Source organism: Clavelina lepadiformis, chromosome 1 (genome assembly GCF_947623445.1).
Source record: "Clavelina lepadiformis chromosome 1, kaClaLepa1.1, whole genome shotgun sequence".
Lineage (NCBI taxonomy): Eukaryota > Metazoa > Chordata > Ascidiacea > Aplousobranchia > Clavelinidae > Clavelina > Clavelina lepadiformis.
The window spans coordinates 5,653,222-5,674,842 of NC_135240.1; the positions used below are offsets into that span (position 1 = coordinate 5,653,222).

General features: G+C 40.0%; 2 protein-coding genes across 4 annotated transcripts; one reads left to right on the forward strand and one right to left on the reverse strand.

Moving 5' to 3' along the window:
• The first annotated feature begins 2,108 nt into the window (after positions 1-2,108).
• Positions 2,109-5,001, forward strand: LOC143463094 (arylamine N-acetyltransferase, pineal gland isozyme NAT-3-like). Of its 3 annotated transcripts, none has more exons than XR_013118248.1 (4): positions 2,109-3,143; positions 3,978-4,158; positions 4,326-4,369; positions 4,462-5,001. XR_013118248.1 is itself a non-coding variant. In XM_076961468.1 (3 exons), the coding sequence occupies exons 1-2, from the start codon at positions 2,784-2,786 to the stop codon at positions 4,125-4,127; spliced, it is 510 nt and encodes a 169-aa protein (XP_076817583.1). In that variant the 5' UTR covers positions 2,109-2,783; the 3' UTR covers positions 4,128-4,158; positions 4,326-5,001. The 3 variants fall into 3 exon arrangements, 1 of the variants encoding a protein (XP_076817583.1); XR_013118250.1 differs by having other exon boundaries at positions 4,465-5,001; XM_076961468.1 differs by having other exon boundaries at positions 4,326-5,001.
• A 414-nt stretch (positions 5,002-5,415) lies between these two features.
• On the reverse strand, positions 5,416-21,419 carry LOC143463052 (phosphatidylcholine translocator ABCB4-like). Its single transcript, XM_076961415.1, has 27 exons — positions 21,280-21,419; positions 19,584-19,725; positions 15,427-15,556; positions 15,086-15,285; positions 14,773-14,916; positions 14,299-14,403; positions 13,662-13,833; positions 13,401-13,525; positions 12,929-13,142; positions 12,517-12,699; positions 12,291-12,407; positions 11,755-11,967; positions 11,407-11,587; positions 11,011-11,253; positions 10,639-10,845; positions 10,223-10,401; positions 9,858-10,068; positions 9,217-9,366; positions 8,861-8,966; positions 8,626-8,766; positions 8,345-8,501; positions 8,004-8,201; positions 7,692-7,804; positions 7,369-7,462; positions 7,137-7,283; positions 6,806-6,975; positions 5,416-6,249 (listed from the first exon to the last, which is right to left on the reverse strand). Exons 2-27 carry the CDS (start codon positions 19,646-19,648, stop codon positions 6,210-6,212), a joined length of 4,005 nt encoding a protein of 1,334 aa, XP_076817530.1. The 5' UTR covers positions 19,649-19,725; positions 21,280-21,419; the 3' UTR covers positions 5,416-6,209.
• Positions 21,420-21,621: the final 202 nt, after the last annotated feature.

The window sequence follows — 21,621 nt, forward strand, 5'->3', positions numbered from 1 at the left end:
TAATATATATTAATAATATCGATACTATACTAAAACCGAATCTTAAATTTATTCGAATAAAACAACAAAGTGCTAATGACGACAATCGATTACGAATGGCGATTACCCAAGCACTGGGGCCTACACAATAATCTGCTGCTAATAGATTTTGAAATGTTGCAACTTGTTTGGTGAATTAACAATCTCTTAAATGACCAAGCATTGATGTTTGCAAGCAAAAACTTTACATGAATAAGCTATAAAGTACGCAATCCGGATCGTTGCAACGCTTTTACATATTTACAGTTTAGAATTCTTATGACGTAATGCTTCGTTAATTGTGCAATTTCCGGTAACACAATGTAAGAGTTGAAAAAATCATGCGTTCGAAGCTGTTTTTCCCATTTTCTTGTTAACCTAACTTGAATGTTACAACATAGTACCCTAAATCTAACCTAAAGTTTCCTTCCAATCTTAATCTAACTCCAATAAAACCTCAAACAGCTAAAATCAACTTTTTGCATACCCATTTTCCTAACCTAACCGCATATCTTTAACAACAGGACGCGTGACCTATTAAATACGGTGAAATTGTTATCAGTTTGTTGAAAAAAGGCGGATCCTGTGACGCTCGCAGGCATCGGTCACACTTGATTGCTTTTGTTTGAGCTAGTGTTCACTCACTGGACAGTTTGCGGTAGGCGATGGACACAGGTTGTGATTTTATTAACGTAACTGGTTTGCTGCTGTAAAGCAAGTATCAACACAAATGTAAAGCAGTAAATTGCATCTTGCTATAGAAAGCGGAAAGTCGTGTTGCGAATTTTCATATCACCGATGAAATGATTGATTGATTGATTATAATAACGATACCTTTTTGACTTGTCATTAAACGACCAGGTTTTTGATTTTTTTGTTTATTATAATGTTCGTCTTATATTTCTGCTACTGTTTATAATTTGGCAGACTGAGGCAGGTCAGCTTTCCAACTACTTTGAAAAATCGCATTTCGGGCGCTGTTTGGCCAAGTTGTCCGTAAATTGTCACAACGTCATCAAGACAGACAAAGAAACGATTGATAGGATAAACTCTTTTGACCCCAAGCACGTTTTATCAAAAAATTCAACAAACGTATCAACAAAAAAGGCGAAACATGCGAAGTTATACTGTACAACAACAGTTCCATTAAGATTTGGGTCACAATTTTGACATCTGTTAAGTCGATCATTCTTTCAGTTATGGGCAATTATTGTGGCCAGCTATGTCAATTAGAATTATAGACTATTAAATTATCATAGAAAACGCGCGTAATAAACACAACTTTCGCAGCTGCAAACCGAGCACTCGTCCAAATTCGAGCTGTCGTTTGAACGAAAATAGTTTTAACGTGGCCGAAACGTTGAGCAAGTAGAAAAGTTCGTTATGCCCTTCAGAACATACTTGGATTATTTATTAGTTCAACAAGAATAATAATGTTTTTATTGAACTGCAATACATGATTTACAATACATTTATGAACCAGGCCATTAAAGCTATTATAGCTTACTTAGTTTCGCCTTTTTCATCGGTACGAATTGAATGTGCTTGGGGTAAAAAACAACATTATGGTTGTTAGTTTTCCGATCTCACTGATAATGTTACAATTGATCAAGCATAGGTGTTGCAACTCACCATAGTACTCGGGTAAGTTGCCTTTCTAAATATGTCTGAATTTGCCTACAACTTGGCAAAACAGTTTGCGCACAAAAACACGGCTTCTCAAAGTTCTTAGCCTAAGCTGAATTACCCCAAATGAAAAATCAGACACAGCGAACTGCATCTTCATAACAGTCGGTGACATGAAAACACATATCACGACTTTTTGCTTTCAAACTTACTGCTTTACATCTGTGCAAATACTTTGCTCACAGCAGCATACTAAATACTGTGAATAAAAATAGAACCCGAAGATATGCCCTATGTCCAGTGCCCAGCAGGTGAACATTGGTTCAAACAGAAGCAACCGAGTGTGTTCAAACTCAAACAGAAGCAACCGGGGACTGCGAGCGTTACCACTTCGTCATAAAAAGACAAAACAATAATAATAAGTCAACGCTTAACAAATTCTGACAAACGCTTCTTAACGAAGTGAGTCATTTGTTGTTCGATTTCCTGTGACGCAATTGCCTGACTTGAAGAAACCGGTTGTCCAGAGACTAAGACAAGACAGCCTACTAGAAACTTTGAAATATCGCGTTTTCGAGAACAAACTCTTTGGCTAAATTTTAGGCAACCAATTCAGACATTTGAGAAAGGTTAGGGTCATTTATTTTGTCTTATCATAACTTCACAAGCAATCACCATAGCTTTTGCTGTTACCAGGATATTGTGTTGATGGTCAGTCTATAATAACTTCGAACCGTTTCGTTTCAAACTTATTATCAGTTGGAAGAAAATAAATATTCTTGAAGTTTCTTTTTTGCTAAAAAATGTTTACTACTTAAAGAAAACAGGTAAAATAGCCATGTTGTCAAGTTTCGAATGTTATTACAGCTGCCACTATTTCATCAGAAATAATTGTGCGTTCGAAGCTGTTTTTCACAGTTTTTTGTATAAACCAATTCTCGTAACCTAATCGCCTATCTTTGTTATCTTTGTATTCGTTGATGTAAATTGGATTGTAGAAAGTCAGCTTGGAGTGGCCTGCAATTCTAGGCGGAGAGAATATTAAGGCCACGTTCAGTCGTAATACGCAAGAGCTGTAATTTTTCTACCACTTCAGAGAAAACGTTATTAAGGACGGCGGAATACTTTAATCGCTTCATATGATGCCACAACGTGATAAGGAGAAACAAATGGATATGCAGAAATATTTACAACGTATAAACTACGACGGACCAATTGACAACCAAGCAACTACTTTGTACGAATTGTGCGCTTGTCATTACAGTCATGTTCCCTTCGAGTACTTGGATGTATTTGGCGGGCCTCGGAGAAGCATGAACCTGGATGAGATTTATAATCGTGTCGTAAACGAAAAGCGCGGTGGTCTCTGCTGCGAAATCAACGCTCTCTTTGCCTGGTTGCTACGAAAACTGAAATTCGAAGTCGAATTTATCCAAATGCAGCTTTACAACAAGAAAACCGATTCCTACGATGGCGACCTTGAGCACATGGTCTTGCTGGTGAGGATACATATATCGAATAAAGCAACAATTTTGTTCCGGTAATGTTCAAAATGCTGGTGTTTTAGCGAATTAATTTAACGAAGACCTTGTGTGTATGTAGCCTAGATTTTAAGCCAAATTACAGTTGTGCATTTTCTGTAAGTTGCGACCAGCGCATAACAGCTGTCTCTTGTATTCTAATGGATAAGTCTGAACCCAATTAAAATAGTTTTCGACGTGATTATTTCACCGTATGTAGGTCACGTATACTGTTGTTAAAGATAGATGGTTAGGTTGGGAGAACGGACATGCAAAGAGTTGATTTTAGCTCTTTGAGGTTTTATTGGATTTAGAATTAGATCAAAAGGTCGATTTAGGTTAATATGTTATAACATTTAAGTTAAATTAACAAAAAACTGAGTACAATAGCTTCGGACACACGATTGTTTCCATTAGAACAGTGGCAGCCAAAAGTTCTCCTCAATTATCAGCAGTTTGTTACGTCATGTCTTTTTCTGATTTGATCGTAATTTAACTGTGTACGCTTCTACTGTACTGTATATGCTTGTGCACATCTAATACAGTCGACACAGAGACTGGACGGCGTAACGTGTATAATAAGGTATAGTGTGTAGTATAGTATCAAAAATAGCTTGTACAGGAAACATGAATTGGGTAAAATTACAACGTTTGGAATGCAATGAAGCATAACGCGTGACGTAGTGATAAATTCGGAACCGTCAATGACGTAATAACTACTGTAAGCTTGGGAGGTTGTAGTATCAACGATATATACTAGATTATACTGGCTATCAAAGTGCTTGTCATTGACGAAAATATTCTTTCGTTCAGGTTACTTGCAAAAACGATGAAAAGTTTATTGCCAATATCTCTGGGTGTGCTTTTGTTCGTCCGCTTGCTCTGATTGACATGAAGACGCAAGTACAAAGATGTGGAGCCTATCGACTTAGAAAAGAAACAGATGATGTTTATCTGATATAAAAGATGAACAAAAAAGTCTTCAATCTTTCAGGTGATTGAAACTGCTGCATCAGACCTGTAAATCTGGTTTTAAAACATTCAAGAGGTTTAAGTTAATTTATTTTTCACATTCCCTTGCGGTGGTAAGCTTTTGTCATCTTAGTAGAAATACAAGACATGTTAATAACTATTATAAGAAATTAAAATTATGTCTTAAAGGGCGAGAAATCACGGGGTTTTCTTCAGATGAAGACTGCTGGCAGGTGATCCAGAAATTAGAAATCATCTCTCGATGTTGGTTGGATTTTAAACCGACGTTTTTGCACATTCTCGACAAAAAACATCCATTTTTTAGCAGAAATACTGTTTGTTCAATGGAAAGTGACTTTGGACGTCGCGTATTATGGGGAATGACTTTCTACAAGAAGGAATACATCGACCACTGCACGGAGAAAGTAGTAAGTGTGCAGACAGCACAAGATGAAGAAGAATTGAAATCTATCCTTAAAAATCACTTCAATATTTCGATTGATTATAATCTTAAACCATGCAACCATGACTTGAAAAAAGAGGAATTGGTTCGTATGAGCTTGTGATTTCAGTAAAAAGCATTCCGAATTTAAATTGCTGTTATATAAACAAAGTTTCAGTTACAAGACCTCCACGTACCTCAAACACCGTTAATAATCCAATCACACGTTTCGTGTCGCTTTTGTCTGTGCGATGTTTTTTTCTGTGCTTACTAGCGCAGCTGTATATTGCAGTGTGTTACATCTTATGTAACTTAATAATTATTTCACTAAAACCCAGCCGAGAAGACAACGTTATTTTTCTGTCTCCACTCAATGTTATGACTGATCTTGCGTAACCGATGAAGAATGTGCATCAATGACGACATTTGTGCTTGTTGTTGCAAAGCCAATTAGACAGTAACCAGCAACCTACAAACATTCGATAGAGAAATGAGATATCGCGACATGTTTTGGGAAGCTTAAATCTTGTGTGTAATGCAAACATATAATTACTGACGTAACATAATTCTACCGGATGTTTGTTGCGTTGTCAATTTGCAATTTGTTGTACCTCTATACGTCATTATTGTTAAGGCAAGAAAATTCTTAAAAAGTAGTTGCCCAGTTATCACACGCCGCACATATTACCCCTCATCCAAGCAAAGAAAATAGCCTTATGTTGCTGCAACAGATATTACGCATTTATACCAGCTGCCAAAACGAAACTGAACAGCATGTCAGCCTATTGCAATCAAAACCTTGGCACTACACAACGCTGCAAAGATTTGACAACAAACAAAACTAAACACAAAATTATATTGAACTTGTAATACAAATAAAACGCGCCTAATAAACACAACTTTCGCAGCTGCAAACCGAGCACTCGTCCAAATTCAAGCTGTCATTTGAATGAAAATAGTTTTAACGTGGCCGAAACGTTGAGCAAGTAGAAAAGTTTGTTATGTTCATCAGAACATGGTTGGATTAATTATTTATTAGTTTAACAAGAATAATGTTTTAATTCTAACGTCGAAGAAAGACGTTTATAAATAAAAACGGAAAATTTCTTAATGAGAAACTCTTCATCTACCGAGAAAATTGCTTGAAACTCTTGATAGTTGCGCTTATTTACGAAGTACACGTATGGTTATAAAAAAATGGTTCCAGAAAAACAAACCAACCGAGTATGAATCTCCGAAAAACTCGTTAATCTCAAAACGTACCTTCTACAGACTAAGATAAAAAATTAAGTAAATTCTACATAAGTATTGCAATAAAATATGAACAATTAAATATAGTACAACTGTAAATATCCTCATAAAGATAAATTATAACACAAATTTTTGCAGCTATAATTGTAGTAGGAATACGCCTCGAAGCAAATTGAGATGTACTGCACAAAGTTGGACGCAGTAATCTCAAAAATTGGCACTAAACAGAACTATAATACTCCTCAATAATTTTAAAATAATATACTTCGTGCTTCTCAGCAAATTTATTTCAAAAAAAAAATCGAAAGCCAACATAAAATTACAAAGATTCTGTCTAAAACGTAAAATAATTTTTTTTGGAATATTTAGCTTCTGGTTCATTAAGCCTTGTCTTTCTCGGACAGTTGAGCGTTGACCAAACTGCAAAAACAAATGTTGGCGTTAGATAACTTAACAACATTGACTGAGGCGTAACATGTAGGGATGCACGTGGACCAAAAATGATCACATACTCATTAACCCACTTTTCCATCTTATCACCCTACTTACAGGCTTATACTCTATTACGATATAATGACCCCGCCTGTGAGGTCATAAATCAATAATCATTGAACAGTATACACTGCACGGATGAATTGTCGACAAGTGTAGAGTGATGTCATCTTTCGCAGGTGGTTGGACAACTCAACCTCAAGTGTAAGCTGGTTCGTTAAGGCCGTAGCCAGTGTTAATTTTTACGGAGGCGAATATGTCAACTACGTCCCCGGTCAAGTGTGTTGCTAAATGTAGTTTAGCACTGAAATGTTTGTGTCAGAATTTTAAAAAATTGACGGGAGCAAGTGTCTCCCTCTATGTGGCTACAGCCTAGGTTGACTTAACCTGGAATCCCCTCGCGTGACCACAACCTCACTAGCAAGTTACGTTGATTGGAGCGATGTGCTCCGCTTAACCGGCCGCATCACTGCAGGCGTTATACCTAAAGTAAGCTCCCTTCGTAGCGATCAGTTCCTCGTGAGTTCCCAGTTCCACGACCACTCCGGAATCGATCACCGCGATCTGGTCGGCGTTTCTCACGGTGGACAGACGATGCGCGATCACGATGCTCGTTCTTCCTTCTCTTGCAGCATCCAGAGCTTGCTGGACGATCTGGAGGATATTTTATTTGAAAATTTTACTAAGAAAGTCTTTTTGCTCGTAATGGAAGTTTCGAAATCAAAGAAACTCGAAGTTTTACGTCTTATCATTGCGAAGCCGAACTGTTATTTGTTGAAAGTTATGAAAACTCTTAAAACCATTCGTGACTCGACCTTCTCCGATTCAGTGTCCAGAGCGGATGTTGCTTCATCCAGAAGAAGGATCTTTGGATTACGCAGAAGAGCGCGCGCGATCGCGACTCTTTGCTTTTGTCCTCCTGATAACTGACCTCCTTTAGCCCCGACCCTCGTGTTGTATCCCTGGAATCAAAGAGATGAAGAGTTAGATGATCTTCAACTTCATTTCATCACCTATGAATGCAACAACTCTACGACGACGACTCACGTCGGGAAGTTGACTTATGAAGTCGTGAATATTTGCATTCTTTGCCGCCGCTTCTATCTCTGCGTCCGATGCCGCTCTTGTGACGTCGCCGTATCTGCAAGATTACTTTATGAGTAACTTGTAAATAAACAAATAAAGCAAAGTAAATAATTACTTATAAATAATGGCAGGGAATCGTCCTTGGAGTCTCAAGCGATGACACATCACTGCTTAATATGCGAATTGAACTAAGAATGTTTTCTGCTTCATTTGAAATCGGAAACTTTAAAAGGCGATGTTAAATATGACGTAATAAGAAGTAGAGTAGCTGAAAACAGACTCACTGTATATTTTCCTTCACAGACTGGTCGAAGAGAATTGGTTCCTGGGAGACCAGACCCATCTGCTGACGTAACCAAGATATGTTGAGCTTTTTCGTGTCTTCGTCGTCCAGGAGCTGCGGGGTCAGAACGAGTTCAAGAGGTCAATTTGACAAGGTTAAAATTGAGTAAACGGTCGTAAACTTTTACGACTTCTAGCGATATGAGCGGCTTTAGAAACGATTGAGAACGGCAATAATTCACCAATATCGTATTCTGTCATTTCAGGATTGCAATTTAAGACGATTTTGTTACGTTAAATGACGTCATAGTTACCACTTCGCCCTGCTCCGGGTCATAGAAGCGCTCCAAGAGTTGGATGGTGGTCGATTTGCCGCAGCCGGATTGACCAACCAGAGCAAGCGTCTGTCCCGGCTTCACCGTGATGTCCAGTCCTCTTAAGACGGGAACGTCCGCTCGAGTCGGGTAGTGAAAGAAAGCGGATTTAATTTTAATTTCGCCTCTGCAGTGCGCCTGTGACGTAATAAACGGATGACGTCAAAACGCGATCATATATTAGAGAAAATCAGTGATACGGTGAAAGTGACAAAATGAAACACAGTCGACAAAATTACAAGAGGTCTCAAATAAATATACATGAGACCTCGCCTACTCACCGGACTGGAGCCACTGGCGCTGTACGAATCAATTGCTGGCGTTCGGTCGAACAACGCGAACATTCGTGCTGCGGACACTTTAGCTTCGGCGAAGTCCGGTGCGAACGAACTGTTCGACCCGACAGCCATGGCACCGAATATAACAGCTGTTAGCACCCTACGTAATATGGACGCGTTTATCATTAAGTAACGCGGTAATGAAAAGATTCAGCAAAAGATGGTCTTAAGATGACTACGTTGGCATATTTCCACTGACTTATGAAAAAAGAAACAAAACTCACTTAAAAACGTTCTCGAACGACATCGAACCGTCGATGACAAACGCTACACCCAGTCTGAAAACAGCGGCATACGCGAAATAAATGACGCACTGTGAGTAGCCATAACCGATGCCGATGAGAAGGCACTTGCGTGTCGCTTGCCTGTTTGATAATTGAACGATATTCATTAAATGTGTTGGGGTATTGCGCCACACTGCATCTTCTAGTGGTTCGACTGGCGCTTAAGTAGACTTACTTTACTGGTCCGACCAGTTTCCCGACGTACGTTTCATAAATCGTCTTCTCCTTGGTGAGGGACGCCACCGTGCGGATGTTCTTGATCGCCTCTCCAGCGACCTGCCCTGTTTAGAGATGATATTTATATAAATCTTCATTCTTAACAGAACGATCCTAAAGTGGTCTGCGCATGGACATTAGTGGTTTGTAAGGTTTAGCTGCAGTCGTCATAACGCATAAATACTTGCTGCACTTCTAATTGAATTCTACAGTCGAAACGAAAAGACAACATTAAGTTTCATTCCAATATTAAAACGGGAAAAACAATATATCGTTATGACGAAACAATGTCAGTAACTCGTACAGAAGACATACCCGCATCTTCAAAAGCGTTTTGTTCGGCTTCCTCGGCCCCAGTTATGAATTGAGTCTCAATAAATCCTCCAAGGATGAGAAACGGGATAAAGGCCATAGTGAGCAGAGTCAACTGCCAGCCGTACGCGAACGAAATTCCCAGAGCGACACCTGCAAGCGCAACATACCTGTGGCAATTTTTCTTAAACTCGTTGCAAAGAAGATTTTAGTTTGAAATTTTTTGAGACACAACGTATAACACACGGCTTAAAAGCAGAATTTTAAGTCCGTGATTTTGTAACAACATTACAGCAAACACAACAGATGCTACTCATACCGAGCAGATTAAATAACTAAACATTGCAAACATCAACTACACCGGCTCAGTACGTCATCGCAACACGCAGTTTTTTTAACCACGGCCTCCACAGCACGTGGTATGTAGTTTGGTATGGAACGATACAGATACAAGTTAACATCCATATTTCAACAACTATTTCAAAAGTACAACTTTTGCTGGTTAAATTGACAAGTAATGTTTGAAGTTAAAGCAAAGGAAATTGCGAGGGCAAGTTAGTCAGAAAGTGAAAATACAGGAAAACTATTCCTTCATTAAGACCACTAAAGAGAGCAGACACAACCATTGCTAATCATGTACTAACCAAGGGAGCAGAAGTTCTTCAAGATGAGGCCAAGTCTTACACCGGTGCAGCCCTGGACACGTGACGCATCGGAAGCCAATCGGGTTGTGAGGGCGCCGGTGCTGTTCCTGTGGTCGTCAAAGTAGGCGATATCCTGACGCAATATTGACTGGAAGGCTTGCTTGCGAAGCCTGATTGTCAGCTCCATGCCAGACTTGGCGAACAGGGTGGACTAACACAGACAGGTATAGACGTTAACACGCATCCTTACAGCGTGGGATCATTTTACGACAAGGAATCGCACTACGAGCTATGCGTTGGAAAAATAAGCTGGATAACAAATGAAAAATGACATGTCGTTAATTGTTAAGTGGAAAATGCGTCACCTCCAAGGTGTAAGCGATAAACGCTGCAAAGCCGAGAGCCAGGAAAATGCAACCATACAGGACTGCCTTCTGGTACTGCTCGTCTATGGAAGGCAGAGTGAAAATGGTGAGCACTTCAGCAAACACGATCGCGTTTACTGGGTCCATTGCTCCGGCGATCATCGCGAAGAAGCAGCCGACTGCAAAGCAGAATGGCGGCCATCGAGCATAAGTTTCACAGCTTTACAAACTCTGATAAATAATCTTTACTGGATTTATAATACAGTACCAACAAAATCGACGTGATTAACCATAAACTGTTGTAAAGTTGTCCTCGTGAAGTTAACACGATTAATAAGAACCTTAGAAATAGAATATAATAAGACTCTACCGTGATGGCATTTCTAGTGCAATTGTTACCAGGTAGTTCCACCCACCTGCCATATACAGCCACTCGGGCTTGTTCATCTTGAGGACTCGTGAGAAGTTGAAATCCGGAAGATCTTCTTCTTCTTCTTCCTCCTCTTCCTCGGCACCAAACCCGTGCTTGCTCCTCAGGCTGAGCACAGACCCTCCAATGGATCTCCTGAAGGAGGTTGATGATGAATAAGAACGTTTCAAAGACGAGCGAGAACCTCGAATCTCTGTGGATGAGAGCCAAGTGGCGTCATTTCCGGGCAAAGGAGTTAAGTTGATTCTTCCCTATTTATTTTTGTATGTCCACTGGTTTATTACTATCAGGTTTCATTGCAGTTATTTGTGCAACTTTAAGCTGGACATGCTACCACTATTGGTGACTGTTATCGTACCAACGAATGGATTAATATCCTCTTTTGGACTGGTGGGTTTTGGAGCTTCTTGGTCTTCGGGCATGACGTCATCGACTTCCCTGTTGGATTGCATGTTGATCAGGTTGCTATAGACACCATCCGGAATCCTGAGGAGCTCGTCGTGTGATCCTTGCTCTCTGACCTCACCGTCGTGGAAAGCGATGATCTTGTCGGCATTGCGGATCGTTGAGAGTCGATGCGCGATCACGACGGTTGTTCTGCCTGATTGATTGATGCCGAATTTGAGTAATTTGTTTCTTGCTTTGCATTGAAATAAATCTTTTGCTATTTCTAGTTTTTTACGCATCTGTCCACTTCAGAGGTGGGTTTCCCACATCAAGTCATTTTCAATTGACAAAGCAAACTAGACCTCACCTGCGGAAGCCTTGTCAAGTGCTTCTTGTACAACCGCTTCGCTCTCGGTGTCCAGAGCGGATGTTGCTTCATCCAGGAGGAGAATCTTCGGATTTCGAGCGATTGCTCTCGCGATGGCGATTCTTTGTTTCTGTCCTCCGCTCATCTGCCCTCCTCCTTCACCGACCAGAGTCTCGAATTTCTGAAGAAAAATAATAGTGACGTAAACAGGAGAATGACGTCATATATTTCTGCTTGGGCTTAGATAACATTGCAAGCGTAGAACCGCGCAAAAAGCACAATTTTCAATTGGAATCAACTTAAATGTTAAAAAGTTTGTAAGTTAAACAGCCAAAAAATAGTTCCTACCTTGGGCAACTTCATTATGAAGTCATAAGCATTCGCATTTTTAGCGGCTTCGCTGATTTCTTTGTCCGTTACTCCCTCGCGCCCCCAGCGGATATTTTCAGCTATGGTTGTAGCGAAGAGAATTGGTTCCTGGGCGACCACGCCGATAAAATCACGGTGTTTTTTGACGTTGAGAGATTTGATGTTTTTGCCGCCCACTGTGACTTCACCTGACTGAAAAGCGTAAAACGCCGGCACGTTATGGACGGACAGTAAGACTTTAAGGGTTAAATGGCCGCGGCTGACAAAGAAATGTTCATTTACGAAAGATAAAATACTTATCGGAGATATGTGTTTGGCCGAAAAATGATCAAACGATGTTTGAATTTTTGTTAAGACTCTTTCACTGTTTTGAGCAAAGTCCTGGTTGTAACCACACCAGAGGGTACTCAAGACGTACATCAACTTGGCCGCATACTGCAGCCGTGAAACTGCAGTTCAGTCTATGTGAAACCCTCACTGGGGAATTCCGTGTAAACGTAACAACATTCGCTTACTGCGACGTCATAGAAGCGTTGAATGAGTTGGATGATCGTGCTTTTTCCGCACCCACTCTGGCCCACTAGCGCCGTCGTCTTGCCGTGGTCGATGGTCAAAGAAACCTTTTTCAGGATCTGAAAGACGCGAAATACGAAGTTGACACGTCAACGCTTGTCAATTACGAGCAAGCACGGCGATAATATCCGGTGTTGTGAAAGTCGCTCTCAGACTAAAGAAGCTCACCTCAATGTCCGGGCGCGAAGGGTAGGAAAATTTGACGTCTTTAAGAATAACCTCGCCGCTGTCCGGGTTCGGTTCTTCCCCCTTATCGGAGAAAATGTCGATTTCCGGGACTCGGTCGATGACTTCGAAGATCTTGGCCGCCGCAGCCTGCGCTTCGGCGAAAGCACCGAAATAACTTCCGCTCTGGAAAAGAATCGAAGTCCAAAATCGAACCAAACGCTCTGTCTTCTTAACTAGAATGAAACCCATCTTGGTGGTATTTTAAGCGAGGTAGCTAATCGTGATTCAAAATCGCGGCGCTATTAAATTGACAACTACAAGTAGCTGTTAAAAACAGTTTACTATATTGAAATCTTTCGCTAACGCAGTAATAAATTCGTTGAAAGTCAACCTTCTTGTTAAATCAACTTACCGTGCCCAGCGCAAAGGACGCAATGAGAATACCGAAGAAGGTGGTCGTCATATCGCCCACCTCGATTTCTTCTTTCAGCACCAGGGTGGTACCGTACCAGAAAGCGAGAGAATACATCCCGAACATACCGAGATAGACCAGGCCCATGCTCACGCCAGTCGCAAAGCCTTTGCGTATACCCACTGTCTTTGCGTCACCGAGGTTGTCCGTGTACCTGATGAGTTAAGATTGGTTGAATGAGATTGAATTTCGATTCATACATCAAGTTGGTTGCATTGTGCGCTTAAACCTTGCTTAAACCTTCTGAATGATTTCTTAGTGAAGCTAAGTTCGATGATTTATGATCTCTATGAAGCACTGGATAACTCTTTTTTTACGGGAGGTTAAATCTTTTTAAATTCTGATGATCTTAATCATTTGCAGAACTTTTACAATAAGCAAAAGTGTTGACCAATAACTTTAACTTTCTTACCTTTGAACCTCCTTCTGCTGGCAACCGAAAGCCACTACAGTTCTAATCGCTGCGATCGCTTCTTCGGCGATCGACCCGGCATTGGCGTAGGCCGCCAGTTCTTTTCGCGTGAACTTATCCGAAACCTGCGCGTTGTAAAAACAGGTCAAATGTATGTGGGGGGAACACTTTCGAGTGCATGAAAGAACGCTTGGACCAGTTCAGTCAGCGGCGACGTGATCATATGACGCCTGAATCAACGAGAAATCGATTTGAACTCACCATGAGAAGAAGAGCGGACGAGATGCCCAGGACCGGAGCTAAGGCGAGAGTAACAAGAGCCAATTTCCATGAGTAGACAAGAGCCACCACCAAGCCTGCGATGGTCATGCCGGTGTATTGTAAAGTCGATGCCACTTTCTCTCCAAGCCCGTCTTTGACCTTCTTAACGTCGCTGAAAGATAAAATTTAAGAGCTGAACTACAGCAGGCCAGCCAGTACACCAGTTGATCGGCATAAATTTTTCATGAGCACCAAACTCTGAAACAGCAACGCACATACGTTACTAACGTGTGCTATCACCGACCGATGAATTTTCAATGCAAGTTTGATGCAAGAAAATCGCAAAATATGTTATTTGAAAAATATAACTACAAATGAAATTATATGACTTAAACGACATTAATATCGTATGAAGGTAACTGTTATAGATGCCATAACTGAAATCCTATTAAGTGCTGTTAATTAGAGCATGTGTAATTACGCCACAAAACCGTTAGTTTTGCAATCTAACCTTGTACAGACTATAACCTACGTTTAATCTATTTATAACGGCTAGTCTCACAGAACGATTAATTAGAACAGAGTACAAATGATGTCATACCACCAGAGTTATAAAGTCACGCACGGCCGCACTTACCTGGCCAATCGAGCGTTCAGTTCGCCGGAGGATGTGACGTCATGAAAGCCAATGTCTTGACGTAAAATTGCATAGAAATACTCGCGACGAATTTTCTTGGCTTGCCTGCATTACCAACACACGTTTTTGTTAAATGAACATATTTGATGCTGGGTTACGAAAAAAAAACAGTTTAACCTATGCCCTGCGTCAGCATCTGGCATTTATATGAATAATTATAACCTATTATAGGGTATTCTTCATAAAATCCTTTATGTTTTGTTTATATTTGTCTTATATTGTTTTTAGAGGCTCCTGTGAGCCATGCTGTAGTTTAGGAAGTCAAAGTATTTTGAACCCGGCTTTGGCCGACACCGGCATAACATTGCACTTAAACGCTGCACTCACAACACATGTGTGTACGATTGTGCGTATCATCGTCAAACGTAGTTCACTAGCTATACACACAAATGCTTTTGCACGGGTTGCACTGACCTGACAGAATTTAAGGACCAGGTGACAACCTGCACAGTGCCGAGAGCGAACACAGCGCAGGCGATGTAGATAAAATAATAAACAAACTGGACCGCCTCGTTCTCAAAATTGTCCAAACCTGGCTGGATGGTTGTATTCCAGGTGCTAAAGCAAACACACACGAATAACACATAGTAACGGCCACATAAAATAGCTGATGTTATGGACGGTAATGGTTTTAAGGTGCAAAACTTAAAACCGTTTTTATTAAATCACTGTTAATACTGCTACATCACACCAAAACAGCCTGGACCGTCGGGTCAGGTCAGCTTACGATTCAGTGACGTTTGCTAAACCAGCATTGAAGCAAGTGAGATAGTCGAGATTGCATTGCTTGTAGCGACCGTATGTGGTAAATGTGCTGGTTAGTTCCCCGAAGATAATGAACAGAGCAGGCAAGCCAGCCCCGTGCACACATGCGCATAAGGTCCCGATCAATACCAGCAGCCAGTCCAAGCCATTTGCGTAACGATACTGCAACGATTTGGTAAGTGTACATTTTAGGAACGTATATATTCATGCAACACGCAATTCTGCGAGCTTATGTGGAGAAATGTTGAACGTAGCTAGTAGTAGTAGCCATGAGACACACATGTTTGGGCGTTTTCCACTCACCAGCTCCGTATAAGAAACTGACGGCACTTCGGTTTTGTCTTCATTCTTTTCGTCTGCCTTGTCGGAATTTTGAACTTTGTCGGTAACAGCACCGTTTGCTTCCTTCATTTCAAAAGCGCTCTTATCGTTTCTGGAAAAGACCAAAAATACAGCGGTCACAAACCACGGTTTTGTCACAACACACGCGTGTCAATTCCATTTAAGAAACTCTTGAAGTATCGTTCTTAAAAGCAAGCTAACCCACAAAATTTTGACATAAACGCGTTGTTACAAATTGCAACTCTACAGACACAGAACAACACGTAATAATATCCTACTCTGAAATATGCTATTCAGAAAAGACTCAGTGATGTTTTATTCAGATTAAAGTGGCGCACTTAGGTTTGGGCACTGCGCTATCGCCTCCAGGAAAATGACGTCATTAAAGTATTTGCCATAAAAATAAAATCTCTTTTCAACTTTTTCATATTAACTGAAATTATCCCGGCTTATTGCATTTTTACAAACACTATAAATCTGTAATTTCTGTGGATATGATAAACAAATTAACTAGAAGCCATGTTACGGTTGGTCAACCTTCAATCTATATTTTTCACAAATAAATGCTTAACAAAGCTACCTCACACCACATTCTCAAACTTACCGTATCTATCACCTAACTTAAACCTTAATCCGGGCGATATTGATTTTCTAACCTCCCAACCCAACTGCCTACTTCAACCAATGCCATCGTCTGTCTGCCGCCGAAGTAGACAATGTTTGAGGGCAATGCAAGAGTCTGAAAATTTCATGGTTTCACAATTTTTATCCTCGGACTGAAACGAGTGTTTACAAGATTTTAAACCCGGCGATGATTTCTCGCCGATCGAGCGCTGGTTACCGAGATAGTCTTTATGCAATTTATCTTCTTCTCTTGAGAAGTGTTTAAATAAGGGAAATTTAACATTCACAAAATCACGGTCCAGGGAAATCTTGTTACGTTGCGGCATCTGCTGCTGTGGTGCAGAGTCGATGAAAAGGGCTTTCACTGCAAACAACAAACGGTATGTCTAACCCCAGGCTTGTCTACTACACTGTCACCGTGCTTACAGTGCTAAGAAGGTCGTGACGTACTGGTGACGAAGAGAAAACAGGAAAACAGCAATGTGCGCCGAATTCATGAAACATTTTTACGCTCTGTCAAAAATTTGTGCGCCAAGGGTAAGACCAGTGAGTGACAGTGACTGTGCAACGATCACAAATTACTGTACCGCCGTAGGTTGGACTAATGCTGGGGATTTTGCGACATTTGTCTGTAAAGGGGCGATGCGTTTCTCTTTACTAAGAATTCAACATTTCACGTGTTGCATGACGCAATATGTCTTGCCGTATATGGTGGTGCACGAAAAGTCTATTCTTGTCTTTTAACAATTTAAGCCGCTTCTTTAACCGAGTTCTTACTGATTCAAATCAAAAATCGCAACAGATCAATATAATATGGAAATAACGAGCGATGTTGGAATTATTCCCAGTTGGTTGAAAACGAGTTCACTGGTGATGATAACACCCTGATAATAGAAGATAGTAACCACAGGAAAAACGACACACGACATAATGTAAGACGTGACAGATCAAACACAGGAAACTGCAAGACGAATTGCTTTTTCAAAACATACCAACCACCATCCATAATGCCAATGGTTTAATTTCATCTTCTGTCCAGTCACCGAAACAAAAATCATGGAATTCTTGTTGAGATTGTGCGCGAAATCCCTAGCATACGACAACCATGACCATTTAGCGATTCACCGCTGGTTTGCGATATGGCGGCACTAGCCAGTATCAATGTTACGTAGCATATGTAAATAGAGCCGGTTTATTGTCTATGTGGTACGACATTTGAAAACCTTCACTAAAGTTGCAATAAAAATTTGTGAGGTCATAACTTCGAAAGATTTATTGAGAAGTAGGGAATACAAAAACGCGTGTGGCCGGTTCGCTAAATTTCTGTACACCGTTTTAGTCGTTACCACTTAATTGACTCGGTGAATGAGAACAAGTTATGAGGCAGTAAAATCTAACGACCTCGGACATTCAGACGCGCAGTCAGGTCTTAGGGCAAACCACATTTCCTAGGTGTACAACGACAACAATAACTACACACCTGCTATTGCGTAACATAAAAAGATTATATGCACTTCTTAACATACCGGTAATGTTGAATAACAAATGATAAGCGTGGTTCCACATCAGTCATAGATAAATGTTATAACTGGACTGTAGCGCACAAATAACAAAAATTCTAAATGACAACAATTCCTTCTTCGACGTTTAATTACTTAAAACCAGTCTGGGTTGGTAAGCTAAACACTCTTATTCGCTGGACATTATAATTCCAACACACAGCTACCTTTAAGACCTGCCTTTGTAACCGGATAACTTCACAATAGCTTTACATTCAAGGCGGATGACTTTGCACACGAGTAACCAATTCACGTGATATGTGACGTCATACTGACATAATGAATGAGCGAAGTGACGTCCGCAAAAGTATTGGAATCGTATGATATAACAGCGTGTACGTAATCTTTTATGTTGCTTTCTTCTTAAAACAAGGTTTTATCTGGTTTGAGCGTTTAAGGCGCAATGATTGATCTTGATTAACTGTTGCGTCTGTTGGCAAGGGTTTAAAATACGCATAAAAACTTCAGATTGGGAGAAAAACCAAAAAATATTTACTGTTTCTCTCTTGCCGAGTGGGGACCTGTTTTTACGTCAGGAAGCGAAAAATATCATCACAAAAATAAGTTCAAAACGGGCTAAACAGTTGTCTCAAAGCTAAAAGTTGACTACTTTGATTAATTACAAGCTACTACTCCAAGCCCCAAACTACATTTACAAACATACTTGGCGATGAAACACTTAAGGCAAACCCTTTTTTTAAACTTCCTAATAGAGTATTGCAAGTAGTAACTGCAGCTGTACAGTAAGTGGAAAACACTGTCAAGCAAGCTCACTTTCCTAAAAAACAAACCAAAGCCAGGAATCACAATGGCCATTGTTTTGTCACGATCGGATGGTCATATTTCAATACCGACGAGGAATGACAATGCTATTTATCACAGGGTAGTTGATGGATAGGGGTTTGGCTTTAACTGTAAATGTTCGATTTCTTGACTCACCACCAAAGCTAACGCAAAAACGTATCCAAAGTTGGAAAGAATGACTAACATTTTGCCCAAGATATAAAAATCCATGGTGATCGATCGAGTCAACCTACTTTGAGTAATCGTGAAAAGTTCAGCAACATTCAGACTGTTTCAGTGATTACTTTCGCGCATCAAATCAAACTTCCTGATCTGGGCCGAATACGATTTTGCCAGTTTGTCATATGTTACATTGACCAAATAGAAACTAGTAAAAATGTCACACATCCGACTAAATTATTATGGAAATTTCAGGACTCCTGATCAGGAACCGGTGTTTGTGGTGATTTCCCAATTTGTTTGCCTTAGCAAAGATTCGGCGCAAATATAGTTGTTAAGAAAAGGCTTGAGCGTCATGACAACGACACGTGACAGCAACTTCGCCTTGCAAATAGCTTCATCAATTAAGTCTAATTTTGCTCTACACTTTACAGCCTACCCTGTATATCGTGTAAAGTACGCGTAACATACGCGCTAATGTACGAGCACTTTTACGTCTTGCAAAATCAAGACATGAAGTCTGACTGTTATTGTGACGGAGAAAAGTTGTTGCTTGACTGGATTGGAACACTTGGAAGACAAAGCAACACCGTATAACTGTATGCGCACTGCAAAAATAAGCGGTGCCTAGACAGTTTGAAGAGAGATCATTTGGCGATGACGTCTATAATGTGTTAAGGATATGACACAGTCGACTACAAATAACAAAGCCCAATAAATCGTGTCTTCCGTTGCAATCATTTGTAAACTGGGGCTCTGAACACGTAACAACCGCTTGACTGCGAGCTGCCAATGCAATAGGCCGTGTTTTTAGCCTAAACCAAACCTGCTGAAAGAATCTTACCTGCATTGCTATAGCAAAATTACTTAATAAGCTTACACGATACAGAATCAATTTGCATTGTGACGTATAAGTTACAGCTGTGGTGTATTAGTATATGACAGAATTTAATAAAGATAAACTAAACATACCTTAATTTTTCATCAAGCATTTTTGTATGTTCTCCGTTATCGACACCAACTTTTGACGAAGGCATATTTTGAGTGTCTTCTTGCTGAGCGGTTAAGTTTCCATTTTTCAATTTAATGCCTTGCTAAAATTCTTAATTTTTCCCTGCAAGAAAGCATTGTACATGTCAAATTATGTAGTTTTAATCGGTACTAAAACTTACAAGCCTTGAGTCAGAAACACTGAAAGCCCCAAGCCTGCCTAACACTTGTCAGAGGAGGTTAAACTCATTAACTGGGTATAGTTTTCTTGCCTAAAAGCACCTGTGAGCCTACAAAGAAGGAGGCGCAATGAAAGCAAGAAACGTTCCCCACAAAGAAAGCTCGTGATCAAACTGCCTTTATCCTCTATTGTTCTGATCAAACAATCGCTGAACCTCTATTACGTAATACTTTTCGTAGGGCGAATGGGTGCTTAACTTTAACCATCAGCTCGCTTAAAGTTAACAACTGAAGTCAATTCGTCGTAGTTCGCTATTGTAAAAGTATGTCAGAAGTGTTTTCGACTGAAAGAGTAAATACCAGCGCAAAGGGTTTCCGAAAGCCAGGCTCGGTCCTTTTGTGTTTTGTCATAGTTGGACCACGTGCTACAAGACGTCATTGATTCAATCGATATAAATTTATAGAATTATAAACCTATAACAGTAATAGACAAAGCTTTAGTGGGCGCTGGTTAGCAAAAAACGTCGTTGAGGTTTTGGCAGGCTGCTCTATAAATTACAGGTAAGCTTCCCGTTATATTTGCTTTGATTCAACGTTGTGACTTGACGTTTGAAGTCATACTGTATAATAAAATAAAGGTTGCCACAGTTTCACCGGAAAAAGTTGTGCGTTCAAAGCTATTTTTTTACAGTTTCCTGTTAACCTAATCCAAATTTTATAACATTGTAACCTAAGCCTAACTCCAATAAAATCTTAAATCGACTTTAAGCATTATATTCTCCAACCTAACCGCCTATCTTTAACAACAGGTTTCGTGGCCTATATACGGCCCTATATGAAAAGCATGGCAGTTTTCGACAAGAAATTGTGCGTGAAAAAAGGCAAATTTTGACCTACACCGAAACCGCAATTCCTTCATTTATTATTAATTCGCGTTCAAACAACCAACATTTCTTTGTTTATTTATTATAAATCGGCGTTAAGATAAAAAAGTTCGGCGTGCATGTTGATAAATATCGTGTGTGAAGCTGCCACACTTTCCACTATGGCGTACCGTGAAATAGTCACTTCGGGGCTGACACTATTTCAACGGAAAAATTGTACGTTCAAAGCTATTTTTCATCGTTTCTTGTCAACCTAACTCTATTGTTATAGCGTTATAACCTGAATCTAACCTTCCTACTAATCTAAATTTAACTTCAATAAAACCCTAAATAGATTAAATCGACTTTTTGCATACCCATTCTCCTAACCTAACCACCTGCCGGTAACTTTAACACTGGGTGGCGTTTCCTACTTCCTGTGAAATAGTTACTCTGAACTGTAAATTATACCATGTTTTGTTGAAAGTTTATAAACTTAAATTACAGATTATGGTTACACTACTGCAATGGCTTAGAATACAAGTGCTTACCAGTTAATTACAAGAACACCCAGAAAAACAAACCGACAGGTACCATAAAAAGTACCCTTATTAGCGATATAACTAAATACTTACCGGCAATAAGTGAAGGCTAAGTTGTTGCGCTTGTTGCAATCACTGGTTATGAAAGCTGCAGCTCAAGCCTACAAAGCTTACCGAGTAGCTTACTTAGGCTAGTAAAGGTTAAACAAACCCAATCAACATTTGCGAGTTACGAAAAGAAAGTTAAAACTGAAGAAAAAATTAGAACGTCTTGCTAATAATGGTAGTATTCTGTTACGTCATAAAACTAATGTTGTGAAAGAATTTTAAAAATTACGTAATAGAGGAATAACAATGAAGATAGAAAATATAGGTAAACAAAAAGAAATAAACAGTGGCATTGGTGGTAGGGCTGCACGGGACAAGTTTGTTATG